At 33.8% G+C, this 13,999-nt stretch overlaps 1 protein-coding gene across 1 annotated transcript; it reads right to left on the minus strand.

The window, feature by feature from the left end:
• Positions 1 to 9,431: 9,431 nt before the first annotated feature.
• On the minus strand, positions 9,432 to 10,460 carry LOC112727850 (18.1 kDa class I heat shock protein). Its single transcript, XM_025777772.3, has one exon. It carries the CDS (start codon positions 10,100 to 10,102, stop codon positions 9,659 to 9,661), a length of 444 nt encoding a protein of 147 aa, XP_025633557.1. The 5' UTR covers positions 10,103 to 10,460; the 3' UTR covers positions 9,432 to 9,658.
• Between the last annotated feature and the right edge of the window lie 3,539 nt (positions 10,461 to 13,999).

Here is a 13,999-nt window from a genome sequence, read left to right on the forward strand (position 1 = left end):
TATCTGAACCCTTAAATTTAAATTATGTCCCAACAGAGTCCTCGATAGTTGCAGTCAAATTTTTTAAAGCTTAAATGTTACCTTTTGCATGTCAGACATGAAGCACCATTTGTTAGAGGCTACATCACCCAGATCATCTAACAGAAGCTCCAGAAACCATCGCCAATTTTCCTTGTTCTCAACCTCTACAATGGCCCAAGCGATGACATATATATGGTTGTTGGCGTCTTGTCCAACTGCGGCTAGTATTTGTCCTCCAAAGTGTGTCTTCAAAAAGGCTCCATCTAGCCCAATTAGAGGCCGACACCCAGCCTTGAATCCTTTCTTGCATCCATCGAGGCACATGTACATTTTTTCGAAAGTTGGTTCTCCTTCAGGTTGCGGCTTCACTCCTATTTTAATAGTTGATCCAAGGTTACTTTTCAATAGCATAGTTGTCAGAACCGAACCGGTGATCGAACTGGTCAGGCTACTGGATCATTGGGTCACTGGTTCAACCAGTGGGTTACTGGTTGAACCGGTTAACCCGGTCCTATGTAAATAAAAAATAAAATATAGTACAAAAATTAGAATTAAAAATTTAAAATACATATTTTTACTAATATTTTAAAAATATCTAGCTATTCTAAACAATATGGAACAGAAACAATAAGTATTTTGTTAATTTTACTCTATCATAAATATTTTTATTTTGTTTTTATATTAAAATAAGTATTATTTTCGAATTTTAATAATTTATTAATTAGTTTATATCTATTATACTATTATATACTACAAGTATTTATTAAAAAATAATATTAATAGATATTATATAATTATGAAAAAAATAATAAGTGAGTTTATAATTACTGTTAAATAAAAATATAATTAATTTAAAAATGAGTGAGCTTATAATTAAAATTAAAATAAATTAAATAAAAGTAAATTATTTACCGAAAGGTATTAATATATATTTTAATTTGTATCCATATTAGTGAAAGACAAGGTAGCCTGGTGGACATAGGTACCTTTTATTTCCTGGAGGGATGGGGTTCGAACCTCAACTGCTTCATTTTGAGGAAATTTTAAACTGTTCCGGTTCGGTCGGACCGGTTTCTACCGGTTCTTTGCGGGTTTGACCGGTTCTTAACCTTGTACGGTCCAATCATCGGACCGGACCGGTATAGGATCCGGTTCACTGGTTTTTCGGTCGAACCGGCCGGTCCGATCCGGTTCTGCTAACATTGTTCAATAATGTCTCTGCATAGTCTCTCAGAAGTGTGTCTGCCGCATCTCCATATACAATGTTCCTTGCATCACTTAAGGCTCTAGTCAGAGAGGACTTATTGAGGTCAAGATCACACTTCCTCTTGAAGTAATCAGACGCTTCTCCATGTTTCAGGTTAGGATATTTTTTTATTTTCTTTACCAGCTTTGAGGCTAACCACTTCCTATTTGCTGCCCTATTTTTAGTTCTCCTTGCACATATGTGGTTGTTGTTTAAAGTTTTCATCTGCCAGCAAGTCTCTTCATGATCCATAGAGGCATATGCAACCCGCTTACAACCCTCCTTCTTGTACTTACAAACAGCTCTCACCCTATAACTCTCATTTCTTCTGAAATTGATTTTCCTCCCCTCTTGTATGGTGAACTCTCTCACTGCCTCAATAAAATCATGTTTGCTATTGAACTTCATCCCGATCTCCAACTTTAGCTCATCAAATCTTGCTCCCTCCATGAACATTGGAAAAGCATCGTCCTCATCCGCATCAGATTCTTCATCCGAATTAGGTGGGGTCTTTATTTCCTCAGATTTCCATGAGTCATTTCCATCAGAATCATCGTGGTATGCATCAAAGGCGTCATATGGTGGCTGGACCTCAGGGGCTTTTCCAATCACTTGGCCCAGATCAACTTCCTCATTAGAATTCTGAACTATCAGCTCATTTTCTTCACACAAGTTTTCGAGACATATCTTACCTTTTGCCTTATTCTTTTTCATTTTCAACTCCCTGGGTCTTGCTGTAGCAACTTCAGAATCAGATTCATCATTACTTGAACTCTCAAAAGCCTCGGGTCCAGGCCTATAAAGTTCATCTTCCGCACTCTCATACGAGTCACTACTGTCACTGCTTAATGTCACGGATGGGACCTCACCAACAACCTTCTTCCCTCTGGGTGCAAATCTTGAAGCTGATCGTGTCACTCGTTTTGGTGGTGGTATCGGTACCTTCTTGACAGCACCTTTCTTTGGGGTAGACTTTGAATTTTTTTTACACTTGTTTTAAAATTCTTTGTAGTGGTGGGTGGAATAGACTTCTCAGATTTATTATTTTTTGATTTAGAAGAACATGGATTAGAAATAGGCATTGGTTTAGGCTGGGATAGAGGTGTGGAGGTGGGCTGGGCTGGAAGTGTGGATGTGGCTGGGCTGCAAGTGAACAGTTGGGTTGGACTGCAGGCTTTGACTTGGGCTGGGCTGCAGGTTCAAAGGTGGGTTGGGCTGGATAATTTGAGGTGGGTTTGGTTTGAGGTTTAGAGTGGGGCTGACTTGGAGGAACAGAGTTCAGTTGGCCTAGGGGTGCAGAGTTTGCTTCAGGGAATGTGATTGTATCTTGTTCAAGGGGTGTGTTTGGAATACATGAGGATGGATTTGAGGTGTGTCAGATACCATGATTTTTGGACTGGGGGTCATAGGGACCAGTTGTGGAACCTCATCACCTTCATGTTCAGAATTTCCATGCTCAAGGTACACATACACTACACCTTCATTATTCTTTGCGTGAAAGCACATCTCTAGCTAAGAGCTCGGTCATGTGACAGTGCTCTCAATCCAGTCTTCAAAGGCCTCCCAGGAGCTAGCCACCAGCACTTCTTCAAGTTGTCATATCCTAGAACCTTCTAATAATTTCTTATTGAGAACACGTCCAATGTATCTTCCTCTAGTCCAAATAACTGTTCAATTTGGTCTCCGACATACACAACTTCTCCATCTTCTTTTGTCTCAAAACTTCCTCCATGGTGGATAACAATTGTTATATCATCATCCATCTACATTGCAAAATAACAAAAATCTCAACAATAATTTTAAAAAATAAAGCATACTGACTTAACTGACTTCAAACTTCAAACAGGACAATAGATCATCATTCATTTTAAAACAACAGATTTTTTAAACATAAGCAATAACACACACATGATAACATTTTTTCACAGACAGCAAAAGATAAAATCGACATTCTCTTCTTCATCAAGGAAAAAAAAACCTAGCATTATTCACATGCAACAATTTTCAATGCCCTAAATATAACCAGCACCTTGCTTCGACAATAACAATGCAATACAAAAACCCAAACAAAAGCCAAAAACAGAGTATTAAGAAATTTGTGAAAAAAAAATAAAACTTCACTTCCTAACCTGATCTTCTTCGTTTCTTTTTTGCGCCCATGTTAGTTCGTCAGCAACCTCACCCAGCAGTCCAATACACCACCAATGTTACTCTGATTCTTCTTTTTCATAGTCAAGCATGCGAGAAGAACAACAACGTGGAGAAGAAGAATAGAAGACAAAGAGAAGGAAGAAGAAGGGTTAAGCTACGTCTGTGTCTTCATCTACACGTTGGCCCAACTTTTTTAACCCAATGAAGCCCTTAAACGACGTCACATTGAGTTAAAACTGGGAGGGAACATAAAACGACATCATTTTAGGCTTTCCTATGTGTCAATTTAACATGCCACATCAGATCTCCGTTAACGGAGATAGCTACGGGGCAAACGTGGGTCACGATTCAATATTTGAGGGTTTTAATTGGGCAACTATAAATTTTGGGGTCCAAATTGAGGCTACTCAAAAATTTTAGGGGCCAAAATAAGTATTAACTCTGTCTACGTTCTTTACAAATTTTTTTCTCTTTCTCTATAGATTTTTGCTTTTATTATGAATGCTATTTGATTTGAATTTGTTTTCGATCAAACAGTGAAATCAACTAGTGAAATTAAATTCGTATAAGTTTTTTGTGTTCGAAAACAATGAATAATGCAAGTTTAGATCAGTTAAACTAGGGCGAATTGGATTATTGTTCTAAATCGAATCAAGAGGACAATGTTTGCTTTGTTTCTAGTTAATGTAGCTCGTTAGTAGTTGATGTTCGTGTAGTTGTTTTGTCTACAAGTTGAATAATTTCGTTAGCAAGAATTGTGTCAAAAGCATCCAATTTTATGACTCCTTTTCTCACAGATGTTCTCTCAGAAGAATACTAATATTGGTTATTAGCAACCATCTCAATCAAATCTAGAGCCTCCTCAGGATCTTTTTCATGTAAAGAGATCCGCCTATAGAATTATCCAAAGACATTTTGGCAACCTCAATAACTCCATCATAGAAAATCTGTAACTGAATCCAGTACGAAAACATGTAAGGAGGACATTTTCTGAGCATCAACTTATACCTCTCCCAAACTTCATAGAGAGATTCACCCTCTTTCTGCCTGAAAGTCTGAACATCTATTCTCAGCTTACTTAGCTTCTGAGGTAAAAAGAATTTGATTAAAAATCTATTGACCAACTTGTCTCATGTATCCAAGCTCTCCTTGAGTTGTGTGTCAAGTCACTGCTTGGCTCTGTCCCACATAGCAAACGGAAAGAGCAACAACCTATAGACATCAGGATGAACGCCATTGGTCTTCATCGTGTCACAGATTTGTAGAAAATTAGAGATGAATAAGTTTGGGTCTTCCTGTGGGAGTTTATGAAACTGAGAATTTTGTTGCACCAGAAAAATAAGTTGAGGCTTCAGCTCAAAGTTATTAGCACCCACAGGAGGTACAACAATATTGTTACCATAGAAGTTAGGACTAGGAGAAGTGTGTGAGTCAAGTGTCTTTCTAGGATGCTCAAGTACATTAGGAGCATAAGGAGCATTAGGAATAGCAACAATGTTGTTGTTCAGCTCTATAGTTAATTTTTCAGATTCCTTCTTAAGATTATCCTTGAGATTCTCAGCAGCTTTGTAAATTCTAGCCTGCTGTAAACTCCTTCTCAAAGTCCTCTCAATCTCAGGATCAAAGTCAAGAAGAGGTTTCTTGTCTCTGTTCCTACTCATAAACAAACAGAAAATAAAAAAAAGTGAGAATCTCTACGTCAGAATGAAAAGAATTTTCCGTGAGGTAACCTAAGTAAAAGAAATAAAACTAAATAAATGGAGCTAAAAATTTCGAAAACATATAAGAAAAAGGGAACAAAAATTTTCAAAAATATAAAGAAAAGAAATAAGAAAATAAAATAAATAAACTAAGAAACACCAAACTTAATTTCGAAATTCAGGGAAAAATTGCAAACAAATTAAAGCAAATAACGTCTAATCTAAGCAATTAAACAACGGGTAATTATCAATTATAGTCAATCCCCGGTAACGGCGCCAAAAAATTGGTGCGGATTTTATAAACCACAAACTAACCGGCAAGTGCACTGGGTCGTACTAAGTAAACCTCAGGTGAGTGAGGGTCGATCCCACGAGGATTGATGGATCAAGCAACAATAATTGAGTGATCAACTTAGTCAGACAAAAGAAAAGGAGTGTTTTGAGTTCAAATTGCACCAAACAGTGATTCAAAAAAGTGAAGAAAGCAAATAGTAAATTGGTTGGGAGCAATAATGTAAGAAAACAGTTAAGGTTCTAGAGATGTTCAGATTTCTGGATTAACAATTCTTATTAGCTACCTTGATTATAAAAAGATTCAATTCACAGTAAACTTTAAGTGATTAGACTCCAATTTCTTGGTAATTTAATCCTCTTCTAACTCAATTAACCGCCAATTCCTTGGTCACTTAATTTAATTAGAGGGTTTAAGTTCAAATCCTAGTTTATAAGCCACACAAAATCCTAAAAATTCAAAGATGATATGATTATATGCCACGTATCACATTAAATCTTGATAATTAGAGAGTCATGAGAATTCAGTTTCAAGCTATTATTCAGGTGAGATAACTTTTCCAAGATTCAACAAGAATTCAATTTAGAAAAGAGTTATTTTTAATATACTCTAATCCGTAGGATGAAGAACGAAATAGATTCTTGAATGTAAATTAGTGCATAAATCAGAAGTAGAAAACAATAGTTATTAATCCATCCAAATAAACAGAGCTCCTAACCTTAACAATGGATGTTTAGTTGCTCATGGTGCAGAAAAACTCAAGAAGTTGTAAAATTAAAAAGTGCAGTCGAAGAGAAGCGAGCCTGCAGGGCTGAGATATCTTCTCTTTTATATTTAACCTAATTGATTTGAAAATTAAATTCCAAAACTTAATTAATATCTTTTTTCTAATTAAAAATAAATTAAAATATAAATCAAATATACGGGATTGCGTTGCAGGATTCGTTTGGGCGCAGGTATTGGCGCCATACTTGGAAGGAGTGGCGCCTGACTTGAGGAGTAGGTGTGGCGCCATACTTGGTAATCCAGGCGTTTGGCTTGAGGGCTTGTGATGTATGGCATTCAACATGGCACCAAACGCCGTGATGTAGTGTTTGGCACCACTTTTTGCTCTAAATCCAGCAAGTAACAATAAACTATTATATATTGTTAGAAATCTTTGAAAGTTGGCTTTCCAATACTGCTGAAAATGCATCAATTGGACTTTTGTAGATCAAGTTATGCTCGTTGTAGTGTGAGGAGGTCAGGATCGATAGCATTCACAAATTCTCTTTGCACTTTGCCAAACTCGCCCGAATGCCACCTGTAATAAATCAAATTGTAAAACATCTCAAAGTAGCATTCATAGTGGTTTAAAACACCTAAATTTCAGAACAATATAGCAAATCCACATGCAAATTACTAAGAAAAGACAAGAAAGATGCTCACGCATCAGCGGCCCGTTGTACTTTCAGACTTTCTAGTAGCTTTTTCTCTGCCACATAGTCACACGTATCAGCCAATTACACCCATTTTCAAACTGCATACACTTTCCATGATGCTTCAACTAATTGGACTCAAACACCTTATACTCTACACTCGACGAATATTATAACTCTTCACTGTCAACACAACTTCCTCCTTATTTTGGAACCGTTGCCCGATTTAAAACTCCTCTGTGCCAAGTATACCATGCCCGTCTCCGTGAATAGCAGACAGTTGTTGACCTAGAAATGCTGGTTAATTCATCGCGTTAAGATCCAAAGTAGAGAAGAGTGGAGGGTACTGTTGTGTCTGAGAGCTTGATTGCCCTTGTAATCTCCCAACTCATGTTGTGTCTTCCTCACCGTCTGTATCATTACCAATAATGGGTGGTTCCGAATCTGACTCATCATCGCCCATGGCCTCAACAAGTGGATCCCTATCTCTGACCTCTATGAATGCTGGTGTACCATTCAATAACGGTGCTACTCTAATTGCAGCTGCAAGCTCCCCAAAGGTACGCACATCACCTAAGTCGACTACATTATCGGCCTAAACGGGCAAATCTGCTGCAAATGATGGAGATGAAATATGGACGATGACATCGTGATCGGTTGGAATGGCACTAGAACCATATTCTAGCCCGACGGTTGGCAGATTCGGAGTAGTTCCACCTGAGCTACCCTCCACACCAACCATTCTCGCAAACAACTCCATAGCCCCCAAATCTAAAAATCTAGATTGACTGTAAAATATAACACAAATGTCGTTATCGCCTAACATCACATACTTTCCAAACTTCACATAACCTTGCCTGAGTGAGATAGGAATCCGAAAAAATAATTACTTAACACTTTTTTACCGCACTGTCCTAACTTCTATAATATACTATTTCGTAAATCCTCTAAACTCGTTGAAAGATTTACGAACACTCTGACCTGCTTTTTACTAGTGAACGTTACACCCTCACTTGTGTTTTTATCAATTTTTCTCAGTAATGAACTAGCAAAAATACACTCTCAGCCATCTTCCAAAATCCTCAATTTAACTATGGCTCGATATACGTCATGTTTGTTTATTTATAGCCTCTTTAAGTACATAAATCGTTCCATGGTCAAGAGCTTTATGTTTTTCAACGTAAATTATCACAGCCTAATGTGCTTTAAGATATTTGCATATAAATCGTGCTAAGGTGCTGGGAGTTGAATAGCTGCACGTAAATCGTGCTAGAGTTATGAGCTTTAGGTTAAAAAGCATTATACATACTGAGGTGGGACGATTTATATACATCTTGCGAAGCATAATAGCCTGGGATAATTTATGTATATTTATCCAATACATTTCAAGCACAAATCATCCTAGAGTAACATGTTTCATGCATTATATAACACATATCACCCTAAAACGATTTATATATTATATGGTTTAAAAAATTTACGTTGTCAAATTTCATTTAGAAGATTTAAGTAATTTTGATCTTCTATTATTTTATTTAAATAAAAAATTTAAAAAATACTAGTAATTTTTTATTTATAGAAATTAAACGGAGTATATATTTTTTAATTTTTTATTATTGTTGTTTTAAAAATTGGTTAAAATACTATATTATTAAAATTATGTTAAGTTTTAGATATATTGAATTTAAATTAACTATTATAATTCACAAAAAAATCATCATCATCATTATCATTATCATTATCATTATCATTATCATTATTATTATTATTATTATTATTATTATTATTATTATTATTATTAGAAGTATATATTTTATTTTATAATAGATAACAAAAAATAATATAATATTTTATTTAAAATAGATGCAACAAATAAGAATCTTTATGTTAATTAATTATGTAGATATAATATAATATTAAAAATTTAAATTTTAATATTTTAAAATAACTAATAACAAATAAATAAAATTGATAACAATAATTAGTAATATTTTTTTATTAATATGTATTTTTTTTATTCAATTTTTATAAGAGAAAAAATTTTAAATCACTAATATTTCTTAATTTTTATACAATAAATTTAGTCAATATATATAAATAAAAGTACTGAAAAATAAAAAATTTTTTAAAAAATTCGAATAATTATTTTAAAAAAGACAACAAAATTTTTAATAAAAAAAATTCGTCAACCTTAATTGGTATTTAATTAAGTGCCATATAGACACATTTCATTAACTCAAAAAAAATCATTAATAGAGAAAATAACTAAGCTTACAGAATTAAAAATCAAAAGTGAAAAAAAATAATTTTTTTTGTTAAAATCTCGTAACAAAAAAATTATTAGAAGTGGAGATAGATATTCACTTTTAAAAGAATGTAGCGATTTTAAGAGGTTGATTTTAATATATATGAATATTATTTAAAATAAAAAATAAAATTATATTTAAATTAAATTTGATTTGATAATATTTTTTTTAATAGATTACTTGCCAATAAAATTATATTAATAGATTACTTACCAATAAAATAAATAAACTATAATTGAGAGGACATAATTTTTCTATACTTATTTTAAAGATTGTAAATTCCAGTGTCGCTCCTAATTTAAAAAAAAAAAATAGATTACTTATATTAGATTTCCTGGAATGCTTGAATAGCATTTTTCTACATCGACATGGTGATTTACTTAACCAAACACAATTTCACACATACACACATCTCAATTATTGAACTTTCCCAAACATAACGAACATAAAATAAAAAACAACTGAAAATCCAAAAACACAATCATGCATCATCATCATCATCCAAATCAAAACATCATTACAACTCAGCCAGAGATCTCAATGGTTTTGACCTCAGGCTTCTTCTCCGGCAACTTAGGAACCGTAACAGTGAGCACACCATTCTCCATTGAAGCCTTAACCTCATCAACCTTTGCATTCTCCGGAAGCCAGAACTTCCTCAAGAACTTTCCACGTCCCCTCTCCACTCTATGCCATTTCTCATCCTCCTTCTTCTCCTCCTTCTCCACGCGCCTCTCCCCGCTTATCTGCAGCACGCGCCCTTCTTCCACTTCTACTTTCACTTCTTCTTTCTTCAGCCCCGGCAAGTCCGCTTTGAACACGTGCGCTTCCGGCGTCTCCTTCCAATCCACACGTGCGTTTGTGAAGCTCGAAACCTCGTTGTTGGAGCCGAATGGTGCCCATATGTCTGAGGAGAATGGGTCCAGCAAGGTGCTCCTGTTGCTTAGCAATGAAGGAATCAGAGACATGTTTCTTGATGAGCTTTGTTTTTTGTCTTGTGTAAAAAAGAGGAGAATTGAGCTTTGAAGGAATTAAATCTTCGATGATTATTCTAGTGATGATGAAATTGAAGGAAGATGAGTGGCTTATTTATAATAATAATTCAAGTGCCGATGATGGGTTATCGTGAAGTTTCGGGCTTGTTCGATGGTTGTGATGATTGAGTTATCGATGTGTCTCCACAATGTTCTACTAATTTCTTTTACTATTTCTCAATGGCTTTTCTGATAGGTTTAATTTCCTTTATCATGATTTGATTTGGATATGAAGCAGAAGAGAAGAGAAGGGAAGAGAACCTTCTTCTCATTTCCTTAGCTTTAAGTATTTTCCTTACTTCTTTAGAAAAAAAAAAGTATTTTAAACATTTTTTTTTCAAGCTTAAATAAGGCCACCATTGGTATAAAGACATAAAAACAACGTTTTCTAAAATTGTTTATTTATTTTAAATTTTTTATTTTATAATAAATTTTAGATTTATCCTATTAGTCTTTATAATTTCACTAAATTTTAATTAGATTTTTATATTTTTTTAATTGGATTCTTACACTGCTTTAATTTTGTAATTAAGTCCTTTCTAGTGTAAAAAATATTAGAATTAATTGAATATTTTTTTACAAATTGAAGGTATTTATGATTAAAAACTTAATTAAATCTTTGACCACATATATTTTAGTAAAAATATTATGTTAATTTTAATATTTTTAACATGAAAAGGACATAATTACAAAATTAAAAGCAGTGTAGGGACCTAATTGAAAGAAAAAAAAGAATAAGAACCTAATTAAAAATTTGATAAAACTATAGAGACCAATAGAGTAATTAAACCTAAATTTTATTCAAAAAAATTAAAAATGAATAAGAATGATTAGATTAAAAATATAATAATTAGCAATAAAAATTAGACAATTTAATAAATTAAAATATAGATCTTTAAAAAGTGAAAAAAAATATTAAAAGAATTATAAATAAAATTTAATTCAAAATAAATTATTAAATTCACAAAAAATAAAATATATCAAAATGATAATAAAATAAAAGTAAAAAATAATATTATAAAATTTACAAAAAATAATTAAAAATAAAATAATCTTTTATTAATTTTTTGTTAAAAATTTAAATTTTAAACAAATTCAAGAATATAACAATCTAATCAATAGACAAGATCAAACGTTCCTATTTAAACGCATTTTGTTATAAAATAACTAAATAAATAAATAAGGAAGATGTAATAAATATAAAATAAAAAAATATAATTAGATAGTTCTAGTAGTAATGTTCACTAGAATTACTATATCAATATAATAGATATAATTATGTATTGAACAATATTAAAATAAAATATATAAGAGAGAGAATAGTATGAAAGAGAGAGAGTGAAGAATGTTATATTCTTATTGTTGTTGTATATGTTACGTGAGGATATGCCCTCTATTTATACATACAAAATTCAAACATTCAACCTTCATTAATTCTCAATTTGTATTGAGAAGTTAAGTTTTGAAAAGCTCAGCCGCCCAATTGATAAATGGGCATTCATTCCATCTTTATCACAATACTCCCCCTTAGATGCCCATTTAGGATTATTGCCTCGTTAAAACCTTACTAAAGAAAAATTCAGTGGGAAAAAAAAAACCTTAGTGAAGGAAAAAGGGTACAATATCCTTTGTGATGGGGGCTGCCTCATTAAAAACCTTGTCAAGAAAAACCCAATGGGAAAAAAACCTGACCAAGAAAAAAAAAAGTACAGTCTCCCCCTCTTGCCGACATCATTTAATGTCTCGAAATCGGCTGATCCCAATCTCATGTACCAATCTTTCAAAGGAGGATTTTGGGAGTGACTTTGTGAATAAATCTGCCAGATTGTTACTTGAGCGGATCTGTTGGATATCAATTGTTCCTTGATTTTGAAGATCATGAGTGAAGAAGAATTTGGAAGAAATATGCTTTGTTCTATCACCTTTAATGTATCCACCTTTAAGTTGAGCAATGCATACTGTATTATCTTCAAACAGAACAGTTGGAGCTATCTTATGATCAATCAGTTCACATGATGACAGAATATATTGGATCAAACTCCTGAGCCAAAAACACTCGCGACTTGCTTCATGAATCACTAATATTTCGGCATAATTAGAGGATGTTGCAGCAATCGTCTGTTTCGTGGACCTCCATGATATAGCAGTACCATCATATGTGAACAGGTATCCTGTTTGAGATCTCCCTTTATGTGGATCAGACAAGTATCCAGCATCTACATAGCCAACTAATTGTGACTTGGATCCATAGGGATAAAACAATCCCATATCAACCGTTCCATGAAGATATCAAAATATTTGTTTGATTCCACTCCAATGTCTTCTGGTTGGAAAGGAACTATATCTTGCTAGTAGGTTCACAGCAAATGATATATCAGGTCGTGTATTATTAGCAAGATACATTAGCGCTCCAATGGCACTAAGATATGGTACTTCTGGACCAAGGATATCTTCATTTTCTTCTTTAGGACGGAATTGATCATTTTTCACATCCAAAGATCTTACGATCATTGGGGTACTCAAGGGATGTGACTTATCCATATAAAATCTTTTCAAGATCTTCTCTGTGTATGTTGTTTGATGAATAAAGATCCCATCTTTTGTATGCTCGATCTGCAGGCCGAGACAAAATTTAGTCTTTCCAAGATCTTTCATCTTAAACTCTTCCTTTAGAGTTTTTATAATTGTTGGAATCTCTTCAGGAGTTCCAATGATATTTAAATCATCAACGTACACAGCAATTATAATGAATCTAGATGCAGATTTCTTTATAAAAACACATAGACATATATCATCATTCTTGAATCCATTTTTGGCCAGATACTCAATAAGACGATTATACCACATTCATCCAGATTACTTTAGACCATATAAAGATCTTTGCAATTTAACTAAGTATAACCCCTGTGAATATTCATTGGATGGTTTAGATATCTTTAGCCCTTCAGGGACTTTCATATAGATATCCCGATCTAATGAGCCGTATAAATAGGCTGTTACCACATCCATTAAATGCATATGCAGATAAACTGACCAAATAACGCAATGTTATCGCATCCACTACAGGGGAATACGTTTCTTCATAATCTATACTGGGCCTTTGTGAAAAACCTTGTGCCACAAGTCGGGCTTTGTAGTGCACAACTTCATTTTTCTCATTTCGTTTTTCCACAAATACCCATCGGTATCCAACAGGTTTTACATCTTCAGATGTACGGACTACAGGTCCAAAAACTTCACGTTTTGCAAGTGAGTCTAATTCAGCCTTCATGGCTGCTTCCTATTTTAGCCAATCATTTCTTTATCGACATTCTTCGACTGATCTTGGCTCAAGATCCTTACTTTCATACATGATATTTAATGTCACATTATATATAAATATTTCATTGATAATTGTCTTATTTCGGTCCCATTTCTCTCCTGTAAAGACATAATTTATCGAGATCTCATCATTTTCACAATTTTCAGGTACCTAAACGTCTTCTGGCGTTAAAATTATATCAGAATTTTGGAAAACTAGAGGTGTCTTTACTGTGTCTTTTTCAACAGGAATAGTATTTACCTCTTTTCTCTTTCGAAGATTTTTATCTTTGGAATCGACAGGCCTGCCACGCTTCTGACGTGTATTTGCTTCAGTGGCTATTTGTCCTACTGGGACATCAATTCGAATTGGGACATTTTTTTCCCTGCCACGCTTCTGGCGTGAATTTGCTTCAGTGGCTACTTGTCCTACTGGGACATCAATTCGAATTGGAGCATTTTCCGCTGGTATATAAGATTTGGTTATCCTCTTTGTATCGGAAAATGCATCAGGCAATTCATTTGCTATTC

Source organism: Arachis hypogaea, chromosome 12 (genome assembly GCF_003086295.3).
Source record: "Arachis hypogaea cultivar Tifrunner chromosome 12, arahy.Tifrunner.gnm2.J5K5, whole genome shotgun sequence".
Taxonomy (NCBI): domain Eukaryota; kingdom Viridiplantae; phylum Streptophyta; class Magnoliopsida; order Fabales; family Fabaceae; genus Arachis; species Arachis hypogaea.